At 41.3% G+C, this 23,399-nt stretch overlaps 4 protein-coding genes across 4 annotated transcripts; 1 reads left to right on the forward strand and 3 right to left on the reverse strand.

Annotated features, from left to right (window-relative positions):
- The first annotated feature begins 242 nt into the window (after nucleotides 1–242).
- On the forward strand, nucleotides 243–12,008 carry smarcad1a (SWI/SNF-related, matrix-associated actin-dependent regulator of chromatin, subfamily a, containing DEAD/H box 1 a). Its single transcript, XM_046387654.1, has 23 exons — nucleotides 243–709; nucleotides 1,472–1,607; nucleotides 1,712–1,841; nucleotides 1,958–2,024; nucleotides 2,331–2,428; nucleotides 2,705–2,806; nucleotides 3,145–3,223; nucleotides 3,331–4,004; nucleotides 4,658–4,854; nucleotides 5,485–5,575; nucleotides 5,772–5,871; nucleotides 6,037–6,096; nucleotides 6,509–6,584; nucleotides 6,746–6,881; nucleotides 7,034–7,165; nucleotides 7,482–7,577; nucleotides 7,826–7,943; nucleotides 8,046–8,161; nucleotides 8,638–8,826; nucleotides 8,928–9,046; nucleotides 9,506–9,688; nucleotides 10,068–10,177; nucleotides 10,775–12,008. The coding sequence occupies exons 1-23, from the start codon at nucleotides 595–597 to the stop codon at nucleotides 10,834–10,836; spliced, it is 3,186 nt and encodes a 1,061-aa protein (XP_046243610.1). The 5' UTR covers nucleotides 243–594; the 3' UTR covers nucleotides 10,837–12,008.
- Nucleotides 12,009–12,369: 361 nt separating this feature from the next.
- prf1.5 (perforin 1.5) lies at nucleotides 12,370–15,103 on the reverse strand. The gene is made up of 5 exons (XM_046387655.1): nucleotides 14,782–15,103; nucleotides 14,305–14,580; nucleotides 13,959–14,230; nucleotides 13,689–13,830; nucleotides 12,370–13,560 (listed from the first exon to the last, which is right to left on the reverse strand). Exons 1-5 carry the CDS (start codon nucleotides 14,803–14,805, stop codon nucleotides 12,673–12,675), a joined length of 1,602 nt encoding a protein of 533 aa, XP_046243611.1. The 5' UTR covers nucleotides 14,806–15,103; the 3' UTR covers nucleotides 12,370–12,672.
- Nucleotides 15,104–16,540: 1,437 nt separating this feature from the next.
- On the reverse strand, nucleotides 16,541–19,753 carry mpeg1.1 (macrophage expressed 1, tandem duplicate 1). The gene is made up of 2 exons (XM_046387656.1): nucleotides 19,283–19,753; nucleotides 16,541–18,956 (listed from the first exon to the last, which is right to left on the reverse strand). The coding sequence occupies exons 1-2, from the start codon at nucleotides 19,730–19,732 to the stop codon at nucleotides 17,277–17,279; spliced, it is 2,130 nt and encodes a 709-aa protein (XP_046243612.1). The 5' UTR covers nucleotides 19,733–19,753; the 3' UTR covers nucleotides 16,541–17,276.
- Nucleotides 19,754–22,227: 2,474 nt separating this feature from the next.
- Nucleotides 22,228–23,112, reverse strand: LOC124058421 (protamine-like protein). The gene has a single exon (XM_046387657.1). It carries the CDS (start codon nucleotides 23,043–23,045, stop codon nucleotides 22,482–22,484), a length of 564 nt encoding a protein of 187 aa, XP_046243613.1. The 5' UTR covers nucleotides 23,046–23,112; the 3' UTR covers nucleotides 22,228–22,481.
- Nucleotides 23,113–23,399: the final 287 nt, after the last annotated feature.

The raw sequence follows: 23,399 nt of genomic DNA on the forward strand, positions 1-23,399 counted from the left end.
TTCAACATATTTCAACGACATGAGCGCCTGTATATATATATATATATACATACATATTATACTTTGGTAAGTAAATCGCAGTAGTCTGGGGATGGGGGTATGAGAAATGGATGTACAGCTGTTAACGATTCAGCCTTTGGTACGTGTCAAAACAGAATTTAAGCAAAAACGGAAGTATCTTGAAGAGTATTATCTTGACTGGCCCCTAAGTTTCCGCCCACTTCTTCCTCTAACCAATGAACATAGTCGGCACAGCATCCTCCGGGGCCTCTGGAGTTCGCGGGAAACCGGCAGCAGTCGCGACACAGCAGTCGTAACAGGACTTCGGAGTGTTGTCTTTGTCTGTTAATTAAGTGGTTCATTAATCGATTCGTTTTAAATCATTACGTTTGAAAATGGAGCGGTGGTAGCGCTTTAAATCGCCGTATTTCTACGACTACTGCACACGCTGCTAACATCCGACGCTACTTAGCTTGCTAGGTTGTTACATTGGCTAAAAGGGACGCTTGGCTTCATGCGAAAGGAGAGAGAAAATACTCTTGGTTACAAAGAGACAAAGGGCTGCCGCTGTCAGACACGAAACTGACTGTTAAAATGAGTATGTTCAATCTTGACCGTTTTCGTTTTGACAAGAAAGCAGCAACGACAACAAACAAAGATAAGGGCTGCGGCTCCAAAAGTCCCGAGTCTGAGAAGGAGAACAAGCCAGGTAATAAGCAGATGTTAAAGCTAGCTTACAGGGATGGTAGCCAGATGTGTCAGGCATGCTATAGTTAGCACTAACGTTAAGTAACAAGGCTATTATTAACAGCATGATGCTTTTTGCTGAAGACCAGAATGACTGTTTCTCAGTTAATAGTGTGGTAGCCGCGTGGGGAATCTAAAATGTCAAGCTTTCTGGGGTAAATTTTCATTGGATTTGAAGCGTCTTTATTGTTGTAATGAGAGTCCGTCTGGGTTGTAGCACGGCAATGCTGGCAAAGTCAAATATCACATTATTTTTAAGACAGTGTGTCAGCACCAACAATATGAAGGCTGATTGGAGTCTTGACACAATGTCACCTTCCCCTGTAATCTTGAAGATCAGAAAAGGATTACTGTCATTATATATAACAATATTATGATGAGATCTCGCCTGTTAATATATTAGCGAGTTGTATCCTGAGGACCAATCTGTCATACTTATCCAGCACTGTTGTTTCCCAGTCCAACCAGAGTTTCTGGCCTGGGTCCTTAACATGTGTGATAATGACTTGTGAAGACATGCCCATTATTCTCAGGCATTACTCCCTCTTATCACCCAGTATTACCAGCTGCATAAAAATTGTAGCGAAACACAGACTACAGTATCTGTACATGTAACATAAAACCAGAGTAGCTACAAACTCCACAATTAGACCACATGAAGGGTCTGAATTTATGACTGCCATGACTGAATTTGCTAACTTTTTCTGACCATTTTGCTTTCCAGCTCAGAAACCTGTCAAAGCCCCACCAAAGTCACATGCCCGAGGAGTGGTTTTTGAAGAAGTCATTACCATTGACTTGGAGGAGGATGAGCTGCTCTCTGAAACAAAATCCAAAATACCACTAACTAGGAAATCCAAGTAAGTGGAAACTAAAGGTACCACAATTTCTTTTTTTTTTTTTTAATTTAATCAGTCATACTGTTTTACAGCCTTGTTGTCTTTCTTTCTTTCTCTTTCTATAGGAATCCCACAGGGAAATCAGCCAAAAATGTGGAATCGTATCACACAGATGACGAGGACATTGAAATTGAAGAGAAAATGAACAGACTACTGGAGATGTTCCCTCAGTCAACACGGACTGAGCTACTGGAGGTGAGTGGCAGAAGAGCAGAGGCTTTGCAATTTTTCATCACAGAGCAATTTAGTCAAATTGGGCAGATTCTCCTGACTTTACCCAGTCAAAGCACCTTGTTGTGTCCCATTTTCAGGTCATTGGGAGCACAAGCACATTAGATGGGGCTGTAAATGCATGTCTTAAAAGGTTTGCTGATGGAGGTAAGTCATTTTTCATAAGCATGTAATGACAGTACTTGCATTCCACAGAAACTAGAATGAAAAACTTTCTTGGAGGTAATCTAGCGTGAAGAAAGCTTGATTATTGCTGGAGAAAAATCATCAGCCTCCCATAAAGTAAAGTAAATAGGACAAGATGGTAATGTTTGGCTCTTTATTGGGAACATAAAGGAAATTCAAATTTCATGCACACCATTATTACTGAACAAGTGTATTGTACAAAAATAACATAACTGGTACTTTTCTCAATAAGCTGATTTAAGATTGCAGACTCTTTTGTCCCCTCAGCGGCAGACCAAGGCAGGAAGAGAAAGCAAGATGGATCCAGTAGTTCTCAGGACAGTGGTGAGATTCAGCCCAGAAAGAAGAGCCGGTCATTGTCAGTGGTAAGATCACGAACGACCTTTTTAGTTCAAAACAATGGCGTAACATGTGCGTTTACACAATCTTGTTATTTTAATTTAAATGAACAGCTAAAGCAATTTTATGCTTTTGCAGACATACTGCAAGTTCCACATAAGCGTTAGCATATTGATCACGTATTAATAATGATGTATATAATCAAAAAGACTATGGCTATGCTTTCAGTGCCAAATGCTAATTTCACTGTTGATGTTCTCCTCTGAGCTTTGACTTTACTTTACTTATATTTAAACCAAAAGGTTTCTGGTGAAGACACCAATGAAGGCAAAGAGCCAAGCTGGGAGAAGCAGGAAGCCATGGTTAGAAGACTCCAGAAAAAGTTTCCAGACCAGGACAAGGAGGTAAAGACACACAGACAATGTGTCCCTGTTTATATAACGTATTGAGCCATTTCATATTTAGATTCATTTTAGTCCAGTCTGATTCTATACGTAACAGTAACCGTACACTGGGTGTATGCCTGAGGATGTAATAATGAACTGTGATTTTCAGTCATCATGGCCTGTCTATATGACAGCATTTACAGAATATCTGCCTCATTGTTTCAGTTGAAAACTTTGAAGCAGAAACCGATGTTGTGTGCTTGTCCGATGATGCCTCCAAATTGACCTTAAAGCCATAACACCACGAGAAAAGAGACATTGTAGGCTCACCGCTGCTCATGTTTTTCATGTTGCAGGAGCTGCGTATGGTTCTGCAGGAACACGACTGGAACGTTCAAGATGCTCTGCAGGTCCTGCAGATGTTCTCAGATACTGGTGTGAACACAGCAGTCACCATCTTTTTGTGTACATTTGTACTTTTAATGTTCATGTTCTTATTCTGATACTGATTCATTTGGGGTTTTTTTTCTTTCTGTTTTCAGATAATACTAGCTTCAGCTCACCTGAGACAGAAGAAAAGAAATTTAGTAAATCCAAGAGCAAAGACACAACAAGCAGGGATCACAAAAAGTTGAAGCACCACAAAGATCACAGAGACAATGAAAGAAGGAACCGAAATATTAGTGAATCAGAGGAGAGCATAGATGACACTGATGTTACAAAGGACAGTGAGGACAGCAGTTCGGACTCAGAAGATAGCAAAGGTTCCAAAAAGACAACCAGTTCTTCCACGCTGGATACATGGTTTAAAAAAGGCTCAGATTCAGTATCTTCATCCTCCTCTATCAAGAAAACTGCTACCTCTTCTTCCATGAAGCCATCGTCCTCTTCCTCTACTGTTCAGATGCTGTCCAGGTTTGCCAGTGGGACCAGTATAGCTAAGAAGCAGGCAGCAGAGAGCAAGAGGAAGGCGCGTGCCTCAGATGAACATGTCAGCTCTGAGGGGGAAAATGACGATGAAGACACAGTTAGCACGGAGTTTGAGGACTCTGACGATGAGCTTGACAATAAAGGTGGCATGACAGAACTGAAGAATGAGATCCTCACGTTCTTCCAGAATGCGTCTCTGGACGAGCTGTCACTGATCTCTGGGTGCTCGGTTAAAAAAGCTCAGAAGATTTTGGAACTGAGACCTTTTGACAGCTGGCAAAGCCTGGTGAGAGAACCTCTGTGTGTGTGTGTGCGTGTGTGTGTTGTCAAATAGACATCACAGAGGTGATTTCTTTCTAATCTGCATCATCGGTCAGTGAAATATTTACTTTGGTAAAGGTGTGGTATGGGGGATGAGGATATTTTTCAGGGGTTGGGCTGGGTCTCTCACTTCCACTGAAGGGAAATCTTAATGCTTCAGCATACCAAGACATTTTGGACAATGCTATACTTCCAACTTTTCTATTCCAGCATGACTGTGCCCCAGTGCACAAAGTCCATAAAGACATGGTTGGATGCGTTTGGTGTGGGAGAACTTGGCTGACCCGCACAGAAACCTGACCTCAACCCCATCGAACACCTTTGGGATGAACTGGAACAGAGATTGTGAGCCAGGCCTTTTGGTCCAACATCAGTGTCTGACCTCACAAATGCTCTACTTTATGAATGGGCAACAGTCCCCACAGCAACACTCCAAAACCTTATGGAAAGCCTTCCCAAAAGAGTGGAAGCTGTTAGAGCTGCAAAGCTGTGTGTGCATTTAGAATGCGATGTCATTAAATGTCATTAAAGTCCCTGTTGGTGTAATGGTGAAAATGGTATATGAACCCTAGCAAAGCTGGACCTTCTCCTTTTTCATGCATGTTATTTTTTCTTCAGGTTGATGTTTTTCACAAGAACAATGGGCTGTCGGAGGACTTACTGCTGGGTTGCAGAGTCGTACTCAAAGAACGGAAGGTAGTTCTAGGGCTCATGTCCAAATGTGAGACCATTTCCTCAAAAATGGTCAAACAGGTCACTGAGGTGATGGAGAAGGGAACAGGGACAATGAAACAACCCCACATACTCAACAGCCAGTGAGTAAATTTTTCTACACATACATATGTACATAAAGTATGTTTAAGCATGTTTTGTTTTTGGTTTTTTTGGCTTGTTTGTTTGTTTTTTTTTAGTACTTTGAAAGTCAACGTGATCACCAAACCCCCTCTGACATCTTTACACTGCACAAATAGAAATGACAGTTGTCAGACCATATAAATAATGATCTGTTGATCCTTTACAAATCCATATGCAAAGTATAGTACATATAGTATAGTATAACAGTAGCAGTAACAATAATAATAGCATAACCCTCAGTGCTGGGAAAAATTATTACGTCAAATCATGACCTTAAAATTGTGCACACTCGGCAGTTCTTGTGATGGAATTCATGAGAGCTGAAATCAGGCATTACTGAAGAAGGTTCTGGATACTGCACTTTGGTAAACCAATACAGTAAATTTCATCCATCACTACATCTGCTACCACACGTGTGGCCTGTTTGAGAGGTTCAAGGAAAAACCCATGACGGTTTCGGTCATGTCACACAGGTCGCAACATTTATGCATTTTTCGGTCCATAAGTTATGTCTTAGAGACTTTAAGTATGTGTTTCATAAAAATTAGGTTTCTGATCCTGTTCTCAGTCTGTTCTTTGTTGTATTTCAGGTTCCAGCTGAAGCCCTACCAGCTGATTGGCCTAAAATGGCTGCTGCTTCTGCACGAACACAAACTGAGTGGTATCCTTGCTGATGAAATGGTAAGGCGACCTGTGGGAAGCAGCACGGTTCAAAAAGACAAAACCAAAACCCCCTAAACATAAACATTTATGATCTGAAATACAGATGTTCGGATATCTTATTTGTCTCTCCACTTTTGGCTCTTTGTTTACCCTTTTGTGTCTGACTGACTCTGGATCTTTCCATCTCTCTTCCTCTTTCTCTTTCTCCTCTCAGGGTTTGGGGAAAACTATCCAAGCTATTGCATTTCTGTCCCAGCTGTACCAGAATGGAATAGAGGGACCTCACCTCATCACTGTACCAGCCTCCACACTGGGTAACAGTCTCCTCAGATCACAGTCTTGCTATTTAGATAATAATGTTGAACCTAACAGCATGTTGTGTTTGTTGTTTAAGGCCATGCTTACACATAGCAAAAAGAAAAAAATGAATGAATAATTTATGAGGGATTTATTCTGATTTCTTCCTCTCTGTCTTGTAGATAACTGGGTCAGAGAGCTGAAGCTGTGGTGTCCAAGCCTTAAAGTTGTAGTCTATTATGGTAAGATTTCTCATTTCATCCTTTTACTTTGAAATACTCTCTTCCTGCTGCAAAGTGATTTGGGATCACTGTGATCAAGCATGCGCAGAGATGGCAGAAGAGGAATCGGTGTCATGTTTTTGCAAAACAATTAGCCTTAGCCAACAGTAGCGCTGCAGCAAATCCCTAGCAAGAAGCTGAGCTGGTACGGGTAGAAGATGAAACAAGAACGCAAAGTCTCGTGCAGTAAGACTGATGAGAACCTGAGTTACCAGAGTGCAGGTATTCATCTCTGGGAAGTGTGATTGGTGATTTTTTTTTTTTTTTTTCCATAAATCAGGTAAAATGTCTGGTGTGTGCACTTGCTGGGACCCTTTGAGTTTCCCACAGTTTTGAGACACAAGTAGAGTGTTCACCTCTATGTTGTATACAGGATCTATGGAGGACCGCCGCTACCTCAGACACGACATCCTTAATGAATATGTTGAGTTCAACGTCATTGTGACCACGTGAGCAAACATATACAAACACACACACAGACCCTCTGTTGTGTTTTAAAGATTATTACAGTTAAATCAGTGCCTCCAAGAACTTCTTACTCACACCTGAACACAAAGGAAATGAGTCCTTACTTCTGTCCTGTTCTGCTTGTGTTTCACTTGGTTTGCAGGTATAACTTGGCCATAGGAAATGATAGCGATCGTAGCCTTTTCCGCAAGCTGCGTCTGAAGTATGCGGTGTTCGATGAAGGCCACATGCTGAAGAACATGAACTCTCTGCGCTACCGCCACCTTATGGCTATAAATGTTGGTTCGCTGACATTTTGTAATTTATTTTATACCCCCACCATCTGTTTTCCGTGATGTCTTCATATCTGTCATTAGAATTCTTTTCCTTTTACTCCTTAACGCCCAGCAGTATTTCACTTAAACTTTCTGTTTGCCTCTTTTCCCTGTAGGCTGAGCATCGTTTGCTGCTGACAGGAACTCCTTTACAGAACAACCTCTTAGAGCTGATGTCTCTCCTGAACTTCATCATGCCGTCTATGTTCTCCAGCTCCACTACACAGCTTTCCAAAATGTTTTCTATGGTAAGTTACACTCTGAGTTCAGTTTTTTGGCCAGAGATCAGCTATGCCGTTTGAAGCTGTATGGCACAAATAATTGCATGCACAACAACTGTAAACACAAGCCTGACCTCTTCCTTTTTAATATTCTAACCTGATTCTATGTTGAATTATAATCAGTTGTATATTCTGACATAAAAGCTGGGATGTAAAATGGATGAAACAACATTCCTGGTTCATCTTGTTTCATAAGCTGGATACCAAGTCCAGAATAATATTATGTTTTCTTTATTCATCTTTTGGCCCATCTGATTGTTTAGCGTTGTGTATTATGTATCAGAAATCCCACGAGGAGCAGAGCCCTTTCGAGAGGGATCGTATTTCTCAGGCCAAACTCATCATGAAGCCTTTTATCCTCAGAAGAGTCAAGAGTGAGGTGAGTTGATTTTACTCATTTATATTGTGTAAATATTATGTGTAAAGTGTGTTTTGTAATAAAAAAATGTTGTCAGTCTCTCAGTTTGACACATTTTTTTTTTTTTTATTTGAGGATTTCAGTTAGTTTCCAAGCATCTGTTACGGTTCACTGAATGTTTTTCAACAGTTGTTACTCATTTCAGTGTTCTGTCAGAGCATCACACAAGCATTTGTTGTGAATAACTAATGGTCTTTCCTTTTATCCAGGTCCTCAAGCAGCTACCAGCCAAGGAAGAGACAATAGAGTCCTGCTCAATGAGTGAAAAACAGCAGGTTCTCTATCAGAACCTCTTTCGAAAACTCAAGAATTCAACCAATGGCGAGAGTAAGCCTGATTTCCTGCTCCCTGTTGTGCATTATCTTAGTTTGTACAAATAACAGAATGGAATGTGCGGCTAATAATTCCCCTTGTGTCTTTTCTGTGCAGAGCGTGAGTTGTGTAATGTGATGATGCAGTTGAGGAAGATGGCCAACCACCCTCTGCTTCACAGACAATATTACAGCACAGAAAAGCTCAAAGCTATGAGCAAACTCATGCTCAAGGTCAGTCCTTCTCCCCAACTAGCCCTGTTTTTCCCTGCTTTGTGTTCTTGCATCAAGTCTTTTGTAAATGGTAAATAGACAGTGCTTTCTGTCCAAAATGCTGCATGATATTTCCTTTGTCGACAGCCTTCTCTAAGCTGCACTGCAAGGCTCAGCTGGCTGATGACACAAATGTTCAAATGATTATGCCATTATAAAATATCTGTATAGTTAAATTCCAGAAATTAACATGGAACATCCACCCTAAGCGCATAGGTTCGACCTTAAATCCACTGCAGTAACAGAGACGGGAAGGTATATTTGTGCTAACCTATGCTGTATTTTCAGGGTGTATAATCCTTATTGCTCAGTCTTTCATTTGTTTGTCATTCCACACCTGTGCTCCTTCTTTATTCTCTTTCCTCCCTAACTAGTAGGTATTTCCAACATTAAATATTAAATATTTCATCTACTCTTCTTTCACTCCTCCCTCCCAGGAACCAACTCACTTTGATGCAGATGCTGCTCTGATCCAGGAGGACATGGAAGTTATGTCAGACTTCGAACTTCACCGTCTGTGCCAACAGTATTCCTCCATCGGTTCCTACCAGCTTGAAACCGATCTACTGCTCGACTCTGGGAAATTCCACCACCTCACAGGGCTGCTGGGCTCGCTTAAAAACAATGTAAAGACAAATGTGCAGAACCATGTCTGTGGTAGATGCAATCTGCTTTTTTTGCACGGGTATAAGTCCTGTAGTATAACGCTGTCCCTTCAATCCTACAGGGAGACAGAGTGGTCTTATTCAGTCAGTTCACCATGATGCTTGACATTGTGGAAGTGCTGCTCAAACATCTTAAGCATCGATACGTCAGACTGGATGGATCCACACCCATAGCTGACAGGTCAGAGTTAATATTGAAGTCAGACTGGTTGTAGCCAACAAGGCAGAATCATAAAGCATTACATCTTGCTAATGGTAAATATCGTCACTCATCTGTACTAAAAACAGCATTACTTTTTTTTGCAGTGAGAGTATTACATAAGCTTTAGTGATATTGAAGTTGAAATGATTCACTGATCACATCTGTTACTTTAGCTGTTACTTCAAGGTGAAAAACTATTATGTTAAATTAGGGCTGGGTGACGTGGCCTAAAATAATATCACAGTGTTTCAAAATACGTATTATTCTTGCCGATAGGACAAAACACTGAAGAAGATTTGTGGTTTTGAACTCCGATATTATTGTGAACAATATTGCACACCCCATGTTAAACTGAGTAAAATGAAAGTAATGTTTGGTACTCAACTTCATCAACAAACTGTCATATGTGATGTCTTAAATGATCTCTTTCCCCTGCAGGATTGTGCTGATTGATGAGTTCAACACGGATCCTGACATTTTTGTGTTCCTGTTGTCAACACGTGCTGGTGGCCTGGGCATTAACCTCACCTCAGCTAATGTTGTCATCCTACACGACATCGACTGCAATCCCTACAATGACAAACAGGCAGAGGACAGATGCCACCGTGTGGGCCAGACCAGGTAAAGTGGAATTCTATTCCATCTCCTCTGTAGTCTGTACTCTGATCTTATGGGATGATTTTTACCTTATGATGTAATTGAGATTTCCTCCCACTGTTTCAGAAACTGGTCAGAAAATATTTCTGCAATTCTGTGCAACAAATCTAATTAGAGCTATGAAGCTTTAAATTACGGGTTAAGAATTTCTTTAAAAAAAAAAAAAAAAAGCAAAATCGGTTATTGATGTTGGCCATGGGAAGCGGGTAATTAAAATCCCTTTTGTGCATCCGTAGTGTTAACTGAAATACAGGACCTACTATGGTGAAAATGTTCCCAGTCTGAACTGTGCTCAGTGTATTGATGTACGACAGTGACTGATTTACCCTCCTGTTGGTGTCAGGACTGTAAAGGTGATTAAGCTGATCAGTAAAGACAGCATAGAGGACTGCATACTGCAGCTGGGCCAGAAGAAACTAAAGCTGGAGCAGGACATGACCACTGCTGATCAGGGTAAGGAGATGTGTACAGATATGTACACTTTCTTCACTGCATGCATGCTGTTTATTAATTAAGTTGTACTTTGATAACAAAGTACAACAAACTTTGTTTTGATAACAGTAAGAGCGTGAAGATTTCTTTTTTTTGGGTAGTGTTTGTTTCCCAACAGTCAATACTCACTTGCTTACAGCTTACAGACTTGCAAGACTTGAACTAATCAATATTGAAGAGTTCATCAGTAGCGAAAGAGGTCAGTCCTTCTTTCAGGACAGACAGACAGACATAAAATGGATGTTTTGTGTACAGAAAAAAACAATGGTGCAATTGTGAGGTGGAGAAGTAAATAAATAAAATTGAAAGAAATAATAAATAAAATTAGGTAAACGAAGTGCAGATGAATACGAACAAAAAAGATGTAAAGCAGCTTCCATTTGTACTGTAGGTAATTGATCCAAAGTCCAAGGGTCAGTGATCAGTCATATTACATGTTCGAATGATCTCCTGGCACAGCGTTGAACCAGTTGACTTAGGTTTATTCTAAATGAATATTCTCTGAATTCTGAATTATTTGCATATGGAAAAAAAAATTAAGCATAATTTGTCCTTTAGGTGATGTGGGGACCATACCTGAAGATATGGCATCTTTGCTCAAAGCCTCACTGGGACTGTGATACAGAAACACATGAAACTTGAAACTGTACAAATACTTTTTTGATGGTACTCCTGTGATTCTGGGCAGACTTGAGTGTTCCGACACAACACACACACTTTTGTGTTTATACTCTAAAACTACTGAGAACCATATGCTGCCATGAGAAACTTCTGACGAGATCTGATTTACTGTGTAGCGTGGTAGCTGTGCCTAAAAGCTGTTTTTAACTGCACGGTTTTTTGCTCTTACTTTGATTATGAGATCAGTATGTAGAGGCAGACCAAAAACGATGCCTTTTTAAACATTATGCACTCCGTATGTTACGTCTGGATGTCCAGCTGTATAACCTCGAGACAAAGTGGGGTTTAGAAGTTCGTACTGTACCGTCAGGAATACATCATGTGCTGGAGTACACCATCAAACGTGTGACTGAAACATAAACATAAGTTGACCTAACCCATGCCAGTATTATTCACCTGCAGTTAAAAGGCGCTGTATGCTGGTCAGGTGAAATGAAGTGTACTCGCAGTCTTTCATAGATAAAGTACTGCGAGTTGTAGTAATGAAATTGTGCTTACATATCTGAAGAGGTGATGCATGGAAAGTAGAAGATTTTTGGTTACAATCTCCCCTACTAGACTGCTGCATCTTAGCAAAAGAGTTTGCTGCTATTCACATGAATTTCCTCCGCTACCAACCCTGAACAAACTTTTTGACGCTTGAGATTGCATCAGGATATTGGCCAAGTATCTGAAAAGTTGTATTCTCCCCCACTGTAAGTGTTACGTGTTTCATCCCAGTGCTGTATTTAAAATTTAAGTTTCTCGCTTTTAGTGAGAAACTTAATTTTTTTTTTTTTTTTTGATACATGGTTGTGTGGTTATAGACATTTCATTTAATATACAAATATTCCAGATTTTCAGGTGTGTAAAAGTAGAAAAAGTAACAGAGTACTATGAAAGAGAATGTCTTCAATAAATATTGATTGGTTTCCTTTACTCTTTTAAATATCTCGAGCCAAGCGACCGAGAAGGTGATGATTTGAGGAGGTGGATGCTGCATTTTAATGTACTGTTCAAGTGGCTAATGTGTTGTGAGTGTACAAGTGTAACTGTAAAAGCTTTTATGAACTCATTTGTATGTTTCTAAGGTTCCTGTTTAAACTGAATAATAAAAATTGGATTAAATGTTTGTGTGGTCATGCCTACAGCAGGAGGAATTGCCAAAACAAATGGAAAAAATAAATTTTCGGAGGTTTAATGACAGACTAGAAAATATAAAATTAATTGGACTTGTATGAATTTTTTCTGTATGTGAATGGAGGCATAAATGTTAAGTTTTTTTCTAAAATTATGAAGTGTTCCTGATGGCTTTTGTTGCTGTAGATGACATTCAATTATCATTTTAGCTGTTTACAGTAGTACAATGAAATGAGACGGTGTTCCTGCGGGGACCAGGTGCTACCACTGTACCAATGCGTTATTGATATACGTCAGTGTATCACACTTAAACACCTGTGTCACCTGTGTCACACCGGTGTCGCACAACAGTATATGTCCAAAATCAAAATCACTTTATTTTGGTCTGTACAGTGGACTCACAAGGCTTTGCTTCATTTATTCTGAGATATTACAAGACATTTACATAGAAGACAACATTTTTTTGCTTGTAAGGTTGGAATTTTACATTATAAAACTAAGAGAGAAGAAGGGGACAAATTTCTTTGGCACCCATTATGTTGACAAAAAGTTTAAAGTTAAAATGTGAGGAAAATGATATGATAAAAAAAAAAAAAAAGTTACTTGAAAGTTTAATATGAAGGATATGCTAAAATCCACATTAACACACTAATAATCTACTCAGCGCTAGGAGAGTATCGTCCACACCTGAAGCCCGTCAAGTGGGCATCACATTTAACGGTGTAGGTGAAGTACAGAACTCCTCTGCTCAGCTGACAGCTTAAAGAGTGGGTTCCGCGCTCGGGGAAGACGACACATCTTCCTGCTACATCATTGTAAAGCACATCTCTATCCCACACTTCAAGCCTCAACTCCTGACCCAGTTCTACTGATCCAAAGCCATAGGTCGTGTTCCACACAGGGTTATTGTCGTCCATCACCGTTTCCGTTTCCTCGTACATGCCATTGTAGAAAATCCTCACGTAAGCGTCCGTTTTTGTAAAAGTGTCTGCCTTCAGACCCGCAGCTCTGTGAATCGCCAGTCGGAGAGTTCCTCTTCCAGCCCGTAAGGGACAGCAGTTGTGGTCCAGATTTGGAGTTGGGGAGCAGTTCTTCAAACCAAACTGGTCCTCCTTCAGTTGGTTCTCTTTGATGTACTCAGTGACAGTGCTTCTCAGATTAGCACTGATCTGTGAGTCGTCCACCAGATGATGCAGAGGGAAGATGGCGTAGGAGACCACATCAGGGTTGTCGTGGAGGCTATTCATCCAGCTGTTGTATGCTTCAGACAAGTCCTGCTGGTAAAGGATGTCAGGGAAGTACCTCTCCCCTCCAATTACTTCAATCTTATGGGTCATGAAGCCTTGGTAGAAGCCCATGCTCATGTTACCCTTCAGGAGATTGTCACACTTGTTGGAGAAGGATGCATTCGCAGGGAGGAAACCAAGAGCCATTCGAAGTTCAGCATTCAGGCAGTTTTTGACGTCTGACTCGGAGAAGCCCTTCAGCGTTGCCAGACAGGTCCTGAAGGCAGTGACTCGCCTCACCTTACCACCAAGCTGGACCTGGAGACATCAACATATAATGACACGAAGACTGAAAAACTCAATTTTTGCAGTGCAGTGAAGTGTATAATCTTTATTCTGTAGTACAAACACTTTATAAAAGGCAGCAACATTATCAACCCCCTGACCTGGTGTATGTAGTGCGTTCCATAAGTGTCTATCAGGCGTCTGTATAGGGCTCTGTCCTGGCTTGTATTTAACCTCTGTGGAAGTCTTTTCAGATGTTTTGTGAACTCTGTACTCAGTGGGGGATGATCAGAGAGTCTGTAGCTAAAAAACAAAAGGCAAGCAGAGTTCAACTTCAAGACAAGCCTCCAGGCTAAATGAATATTCCCAATAATGCAGCAACTTGCATATAATTACAAAGAACCAGTTTAACCAACTCCACACCACTTAACCTGTAGTAGGTGCAGCTGATTTCGTGGATGGCAAAAGTGGCCTTGTCCACACTGTGCTGTGAACGAGCAAACTTTGCCAAGTCTGAGCGGCTTCCCCCCAGCACTGCATTGCCAATGTTCTCTAAACTCAAACCCAGACCCCAGTTGTTGTTAACCAGGGAGCTGGAGCTGCGCAGCAGGGAATCCAGAGAATGGTGGAGGGCACTAGAGAGCTGCTTGCTGCAGCGGCTGAAGGGACGCCAGTCGATCACTGCTGCTGGGAGTCTCTGAATCTGAGGAGGTTAAGAAAAGCAAATAAGTGAAGAAATTTTTGACACCAGAAGTGAGTAAGAACTACAGTTTTCACCTGTCCTTTTTGAAAGCGGTTTGGACACAGTGTGCAGGTGTGGTTGTCAGCCAGATGACCTTTGACATTGATTACGTATGCTCCTGTTCGACGCATTCGCACCACATCAAAACCCTCTCCTGCTAGGTTGTGGCCTGGGACAAAGGGGGCTTTCTCACACTCTGACCCCGAGCCAATCTGACAGCCTTGGAGCCTGCAGACTTCCAACATGAGCAGTAAAGCCAGTGTAAACAGGACGTGGTTGCTCCATTGATATCCTGCAGCTCGCATGATTCCCTGAACGTAACAACACATAGAGGGTGAGAATGAACTTGGTAAAGTCTGTATTTTGCGAGTGTCTGTTTTGAAGTCCATTGTAGGAGATGCAGATAAGCTTCTAATCCTCTGATTTATAACTGGAATAATCCTACAACAGATGTTGCAGCAGAAAGAAAGAAAGAAAGAAGGCACACACCACAAGCAGATGTGCACTCTTACCTTAGACTGTATGTTATTTATCATTCCTCAGATTGTCTCCTTGTCCTCTTAGAGGTTGTCTGGCCGTAGATTCTTTCGCCTACTAAAATTCCTCTTTGGATTCTAACAGCCAAGAAAAATATGTTTGTTGTGCCTAACTCTCTCTGCTGAGCCCATTGATGGCACTGTAAACGATGAACTGCAAAATGACTAAAGACTTTATCCTGCAGGAGATGAAATCACGGTTGAGAGAGCTTTGGCTTTGCTGGCAGACTGTGTTGAAAGCCTGCTGTGTGCACCGTTTTGTCTATCCTCCGCCTTATGAAAAGGACCAAGGAGGGAGTTCCTCTGCGTCAAGACTATGTCTCTCTCTCTGTCTCTCTCTCTCTCTCTCTGTCTGTCTGTCTCTCTCCCCCTCCCTCCCTCCCTCCCTCTCTCTCCCCTTAAGGCCTTAACAATTTCCTCAGCATGAGTGGGTTTGTTTTGATGTTCATGACCCAGCTCTATGAATCCCTGTGCAGCTGTGTATGAGTGTGTGCACGTGTGGGGGAGGGAGATTATTGTACAGTCACGAGAGCCACTCTTTACAGGAAATGGTTAGATGTATGTCAGCGTGTGTGCGAGTGTACAGTACGTTCGTGTCTGTTGGAGTGACGATGTGTGGTTTTTTGTCTATCTGCACAGTGTCTGAGCCTGCCTGTCTGTGTACTGATAACTTTACCAACACCATGAGGTCAGCTTTGCCATTGTCTATTTATGGTTGTGGGTGGAATGTTGGTGGCTTTCTCAGTCAAATCTCTGCACTCAGAACCAGTGTGTGCTCTGGTGCCACGTTTACAGATGTGGGCATAGTATGAGGTCACTTCAGCGGTACCTTTGCATGTTATACTAACCTTAAAGCTATATTGTATATGTAATTTTTTATAAATTTAATTTTAATTATTTTAAAGATAATTTTCTTCGAAGGCCACATCTATAGTGCATCATGAGGGGCTTTCATAGGGTATTAATATGCATTCATAATGCTTTATGACTACACTCAGACACATACAATAATTTCTGGTTCACTGTATCAGCAGGCACAAAACAGATGTGAGTTTTAATGATTTATAAGTTTATAGTTCATGGATATTCCTGATTAGTTCTAAACAACATGTTGTCTGGTGGGGTTTATAATACACTATGACCCAGATTCTTTTAAATGCGTGAAAATGCATTATACTTTACTTACCGCAAAAAATGATGCATTATTACAGAGGGTCCTTACTACAGTTGATTGTGGAGGTGTGTATAGGTCGTCATAATGTATTATTAAGCCCCATCAGTCAACCTGTAGTTTATAAGTAATAAAAAGTATCAGTGGTGAGGTTATAATTCATTATAAGTCACATCAGTAATGTTATTATGACTGTTGATAAAGTGCATCAGGAAGCTTTACGTGTTTATGCATGTAGTCATAAAGCATTATAATTGCATTGTTATTCCCCATGATACACTATAGATGTAGTCTTCATAGAAAATTTTACATAATTTCTTTCATGAAAAATCATGAAAAACAAAATGTATTTGGATTTAGTTCACTGATTGAACTTTATTTGCTAAAGGGTCCCTTTAAACTCTTAATTGAAAAAAGGACTCACTACATCATGCAGACCTGTTATAAGACCGATGACTTTAAGTGACCACTGACTGTGATATTGTTGTGATTTAGGATGTTTCTGAAGTTTTGCAAAAAGAAAAAAAATATTAATTATAAATATGATAGGAAGACACAGATCCATGAAATTGTCTTAAATTGCTTTATTTAGTAGTCATGTGCAGTGCAGTTTAATTGACTTGCATTCATCTATATGTCAATTTTAGTAGTATGGTAGAAAAACTATCTAAAAATTGAACAAGTCCTAATTCTAAGGTTTCTTTTCTTCTTTTTCTGATTAACATTTTGCTTCACAAAATATCAGTTATCTGTATAAGAATATTTACATGTTTTTGAATTGACACATTGAAACAAAGTGTTCAAGTTCTGAAATAGGAAATAAAAAATGTTTATAAACGGCTTTGGCCTCATGGGGGCGCTATTGTTTCACTGAAGCCTTTGGAAATCACTTCTTTTTCGTGCTATGTGACATTTGAGTTTTTTCAAAGGCCAACTGCATTGTCTTACATGTATCATAGTATGACACTGTGTGAAGATAATAAGTATAAGTGCAAAATACAAAGCTTACTCATGCAAAACAACGGCTTAAAGTTACATAATGCTGCCAGAAAAAAATGTCCTCCGATAAATGTATTCTTTAACTGATACATGTCGTCCGTAGCAGTTGTTCAAATATGGCTGTGTGAATTAGTCATTGGTTTCATTGATATTTTGAAAGACTTAAACATGTGAATGATTTCCACTCCCATAAGACAGTCATTTCTGAGGTGACAATCAACAAGAAAGATCAGGACAAAAAGTCTTGTCACACCACTTTAACTTCTTTCTCTTCGAGCCAACCCTCTAAGCTGTGTTTATCTTAAACCTCATCCTGCCGTACCTCTATCTCCCCTTCATTGTCTTCCTTTGCACGGATTTCCTCATAGCCTCTAGCTCTCATAAACCCAGACAGCCTCCTCCTCTTCTTCAGCAGAATTACTACCGCTATGACCACCACAATTATGCCCATGACCCCAAACACTACTGCTGTCTTTTCTCCAGCAGACATCTGATTCAATTCTGGGTTAAGCTTGCGTATCATTTCGTTGATTTCCTCTGGTTTGGCCAGTTTCCATGCCTTTGTCTGTCCCACTCTGACCCAGCTCTTTTCTCCTTCGGTCATCACCATAACTGTGTTTGTGGACTGCATGCTGATAAGTGGAGGATTAGTGAAAGGAGGCAGGCGGACAGGAAGCAGCTGCCCACCTGTAAACAGTCCTGATTGGACACAGTACAGAATTTCACAGCCGTCACTCACTGCAGCGAGATGCTGGCTGAACTTGGGAGGGCAGCGACGTTGGGATCCAGCCAGTGGGTTGCCTGACTGACAACTGAAGAGGCCTCCGAATGGCACTGAGTATCTGGTGGCAGCTTCGTAGTCTTTACTCACACAGATCACTTCACCATCAGAGAGCAACTTTACTCCAATGAAGTTTGCTGGGCAGCTTTTGGTGTTGGTGAGGGGGTTCAGTAGAGAGGGGCTGTATATGCCTCCAAACAGATACCCTGAGTTGTCTGGGGCTTTTCCATCATTTACTGAGCACCAGTAGGTGTTGATGCGAGCTGAGCGAACATGGTAGTTGTCTTGGCACACTCTCCGATGGCAATGTGAAAGACCTAAAAAGCCACAATGATAGCTGTAGTCATAGCAGTCGTACGTAGTGTATCCCTGCTGTCTCACTTCTGATCTCAGTAAAGTGGAAGCATAAGGCGCACGACAGGAGAAGGCACCTGTATCTGGGTTTTTTTGGGCCAGGGCTTCACATAGTGGACCTGCATCTGAGCTGAGTTGAACACACTCTTGGTAGACGCCACCAAAGCTGAGATTTGTAGCGGGGCCTTCGCAGGATGCATCATCCACGTTGGCTTGGAAGTTGAAATTTTTGGAGTTTATGTCGACACATCCAGGTCGCGTGTTCACCTGGTAGTATCGCTCTATGGCCTTACTCACTGTCCGAGCCACTTTGCCAACTGTAGGCTGTGGCAGATCAGGGAAGGTGTTGGTGTTTATAAAGTAGTGTAGGGGAAAACCCGACCTATCAATAGCAACCAGGTTATTCCTGGTACTTTCCTGCCACTTCTGCAAAGTGATGCCAGGATAAAAAGGTGTGCCACCACCGTGGCTTTGAATAAGAGAGTACTGAATATTGGACTGATATGTTTTAAGTGAAGAGCTCTGCTGGGTATTTTGACTGCTTATGTCAAACTTGATTTTGTCAAAAAAGTTTAAGCCTGCCTGTGTTGTGATAGAGGAACTTTGCGACATACTGTCTGACACATACGATGAACGGAGGTAGTCTTCCTGCAACAAAGTAGCTCCAGCATCGACGCTGGTGATAACATGGGTTCCATAGTCCAACACCATCTTCTCTGAGAGATATTGTGCATTCCTTGTTTGGTTGTTTTCAATTGCATCAGCTATCGCTTTGGCTTGTTGAGCAAAGCGCGTGTCCAGAGTGAAGTCTGGATAAGCCTTAACTGTGTAGATGAAGTTCCGAACCTTTCAGAAAAAAGATTAGATATCATTATGTTACAGTTTAATTATATAGTTTTTATTTTTTAACATCTGGCATACTTAGTTCGGCTTTTCCCTATGTTAAAAAGTTAGAAACATACATACTGTATATGCATTTATTTGTGTGTATGACTGTAATTTGTATACTTGGTTGTGTATCAAACAGTTTAAGAGGTAATGCATGATAGAATAGTACTTTTTTTTTTTAGTAAAAAATAATATTTGGGAATTATTTTAGCTTTTGAGCCATAATTGCAAACTATATGTGCTTTTTGTTTTATTCGTCCAAACTATGTAAATTAAAAACTTACTTGCACTCTGGCTGTGGTCGAAGAGTCTTTGACTTGGTGGGTTTTCATCCTCTGGTTCTCTGTAGAAAATTTGCCATTGAGGACAGAGAAGAAGGAGATATCCGCATTTATGGTGTAGGATGTAGAGCTTTTCTGCTCCAGCCAAGAGCTGATTATCTCTGAGTTGGTCTCCACGCCCGTCGCCTTCTGCGGGATGACAAACACCTCATCTGGGATGAGGTAGAGCCCGTCTTCAGTGGTCTGGCAATGGAAGTAGCTGAGGTTCATGACTCGACCCACATCCATGTTTCGGAGGTTGTCCCAGCCTCCGCCCGGCAGCACCTCCAGCGCAGTGATGGAGAGGTTGGTGGAGGCACGACATTGTCTGAGCCAGTTAGTGGGGCGGCTGACAGGGACTGAAGAGCAGATATGAAGGAGAGACAGAGCCACGAGGGTTTCTGCTGCATTCATGATGACTACATGAGAAAGGGCTGAGGTGGCATAATATAAGGTTCAAGCCAGACTCCTCCTCCTCTGATGCAAATGGTCATACGACAAAGACAAACTTGGGCAAACTTGTTTAAGAACTGGTCTGGGTGGTTGTGATTTTTCTTTCATTTTCAATTTTGCGTTGTTGTTTACCCCAAAGTGTTTAGTATAGGCTATTTAAAAACAGATAAATTTATGACATTTACATTTAAGTTTGCACTGTTTTCTGTCACAGAAAAAGGTAACAGCGTAACCATGTTTAAAAACAATGTATTAAAACCTGCATTGGGAAATGTTTTGGCAAGAGACGTCAGTCTGTGTTTTATATGGTGATTGAAATAACTTATGTGTACTAATCATTCATGTGAGTTTAGTCAGCAATGGAGAGTAAAAGGCAGAAGTCATGACAGCCTGCCTACCTAAACATGTATAGCTGTAAGCCACCAAGCAGTCTGAGGAGGAGCACCTTAGTTATGATCTGTCAGAAAAAGAACAAAAACAGTTTTGCCCTAAAACAATACTCACACTGGAAAAGTTTGGGTTGACTTGCCTGTCATCTACACCATGTTCTGCTGGTATCTCTCTAATATTCCCCTACCCAACAAGATAAGATGGTGATTGAGATAAAGGGGGAAGCAGAAGTTAAGCTTAATATAAACCCAGCAAGGCAGAGCTTGACGGTACCCTGCTTTGGTTGATAAAAATTTCTTTAAAAAGTTATTTGTACTTTTAAGGTAAAAATGAAGTGGTTCAGGCTTCCTCTAATCAACAGGAACAGAAAGCAGATGCAAAAACAAGAAAGGAGGAAGTAGTTGTGTTTTTCTCACCTCTGTCAACAGTCACATGAATATACGTCACTGGGAATGTCCTGAAAAAGTGAAAAATTATCACCCAACATCGACAACACACAGTTGGCTGCAACTACAGAGTGGCAAGAATACTGTCTTCACATTTATGCTTGCAGACTATTAGCCTTTTCGTTTTATTATCCTCTTTAGTGCTAAATTTAAATTAATTGCAGATTATTTTAAGTGTCATTAATAGACGAACTACCTCTGTGCTAGTTAAGGTAAATATCTGTCGTATTCTATTGACTAACTATCCTCAAACAGCTTCATTTTTCCATGTAAAATAAGGTACCTCACAGCGAATTAGAACTACCCCTGATTTGTTGTTATTATGGGATCCAGTCAGTAGAGGGCGACACAAAACCATCCAGCTGATCTGTACAGCTGTGTGAGTTGCAGTACCTCATGTTGTGCAAAATGCTTTTACTTTTTGGGTTCAAGACATCGCCACACCAGCAAAGATTATGCAAATGCTCTAAACTGCACGAATATGGGTCATAGGTTTTGTCGTGCTTTTTCCCGCTTTTTTGTCACCACTGGTTGAAATCCCACCTGTTTGTTGACCTTTTATTCTCATGCCAAACTCCCTCAGAGTAATCACTATTCCACCATATCATCTCCATCTCGGGTTGGGGTGGCATGCCTGCACTCACAAGCAGGGAATAACTATTGCTTCTCTTGAAAGTCTGGCATGTTTTTTTTCTGTTGGAGATAAGATGAACGCCACAGAAGGAGACGTGACACGCCCTTAAACCTCGCTGTTGTCGGTGATGATTAGCTGCTTTTTGCGCGCGACTGGAGAGCGTCAGCAGCTGCTGTTTTGCTTTGTCGCAACATTCCACCGATGTTAGTCTTCAAAACAAAAACTTGACGAGGAGTACTTTCACATTTAGATTCTAGGTTACATTTCCACTATGTCTTACCACCACCTATCCACAGTTGGAAGTACTGCCCCGTGTGGCAGACGTGTGACCGTTTCACTTTCTTGTGTGAAGGACGGCTCTATAAACATTCATTATTCAGTCTAATTTGTGACCATAATATCTCTTTGTGTCAACAACAAAGTTTAGTGTTAAACTGTGTGTGAATACTGGAGTTCTGGACTGTTTGGTTCTCATGCGTAATCGTGCGTAAAGGCATCATCCCAAAACATCTTGAGCGCGCGCGCGCTCAAGACTTGGTCCGAAATCACCCCCTTGGTCACTCTCTCACACGTCCTTATGTAATTGACTCTCAATAGTAAGAAATACATTCAGATTACAGACACTAATTATCACTGTGTTGAATCATAACTGGCTGCTGCGCAGACGCTCAGCCGGAGTTTCCTATCTGCAAAATTGTGCAGTGGGATTGTTTTTGTTCCGCTGCGGAATGTGTGAAGGCACTATATAAACTTTAACATGAAAGGTTGCTCACAATGGCGGTCAGTAAATGTAATAGTATATAGCACAGGAAGTCATTTCTGACACAACACAAACCTTTTACCTTTTAAAACTCTTTGCCTGTTTGAGATCACAGAACTCAGCTTTTCTTGTAAAATACTGAACTCGGCGGTGTCGAATGACAAGATCACATTTCAACATCGCAACATCTTCTCAAAGCTGAAATAAAACCACACGAGACGCTCTATAAATTAAAATACGTTTATTAGTTTCAACAATTGAAATGAAATCATTTACGCACCACAACAGGTGGATGAAAAAGCCAGTTCATTATCATCTATTGCTTTCTAAACTATCATTCTGTTTTTGCTATAGTAAAACTTCAAAATAGCTAAAGCAAATTCAAGTTCTTGGAATGAATGCAGAAGTTTTAGTCCACAAGTAAAATTAACGCCACCAAAACGGTGTTTTAGTCCCATTCAGCGTTCATTAGGAGAGTTTTCACTTCTTAGCAGCAGCTCTGGTCCTGGCAGACTTGGTGACCCTGCGTTTGACCTTCTTAGGGCTCTTTGGCTTCTTGGGTTTCTTGGCCACCGCTGGCCTCTTGGGTTTCTTCGGACTCTTTGCCTTCCTCTTTTTCTTTGGCGATTTCTTGGCTGCTGGAGTGACATCTCCTGCTGTTTTCTTTCCTCTGGTTTTCTTGACCCTTTTCGCTTTGGGCTTCTTTTTCAGCACCTTCTTCTTTCGAGGTGTGGGGGGCTTCTTGTTCACCTTGAAGGAGCCCGATGCCCCGGTCCCTTTTGTTTGAACCAAAGATTTATTAGCCACCAGGCGCTTGATGGCGATGAGGATTCTGGCTCTGTTCTTCACCACATCGTATCCCCCGGCCTTCAGGGCCTTCTTCAGGGCTACCAAGGAGATACCTCCGCGCTCTGTGGATGCGGATGCGGCCTTCAGGATCAGGTCTGACACTGAAGGAGTCGTCTTCCTCCTCTGGGACTTGGCTCTCTTCTTGGGAGATTTGGCCGGAGTCGTCAGGGGCAAAGCAATCGCATCAGAAGACATTGTAAAAGCGCTTATGTCAGAACAAGTGAGACGAAGTGACAGAGGGTGATTATCTCTGGTGGCCTCCTGAGTGGTTCAGGTTTTATAAAGCTGCCATGAGAACCGTGTAGAATGAGCCCCGTCTCCCAGGCGCGCCTCTCCACTGGCGCTCAGACTCGATAAAGTTTGTGTTTTCTCCATCTGAATTATTCCATAAAACCCCTGCCTAAAGTGCTGGAACTCCATTTAAAAAGCACAGCACGAGAAGCGACATAATGTTTACTGCCTGCGTCTGTGTTTTTTTGGGGGGGGATTTAATGAAAAGTTAAAGTTTGTTGTGTGTATTCACGCAGCTGGCAGTTTTAAAGTGTCATT

The sequence above is a fragment of the Scatophagus argus genome, chromosome 4, assembly GCF_020382885.2.
Source record: "Scatophagus argus isolate fScaArg1 chromosome 4, fScaArg1.pri, whole genome shotgun sequence".
In the NCBI taxonomy this organism is placed as follows: domain Eukaryota; kingdom Metazoa; phylum Chordata; class Actinopteri; family Scatophagidae; genus Scatophagus; species Scatophagus argus.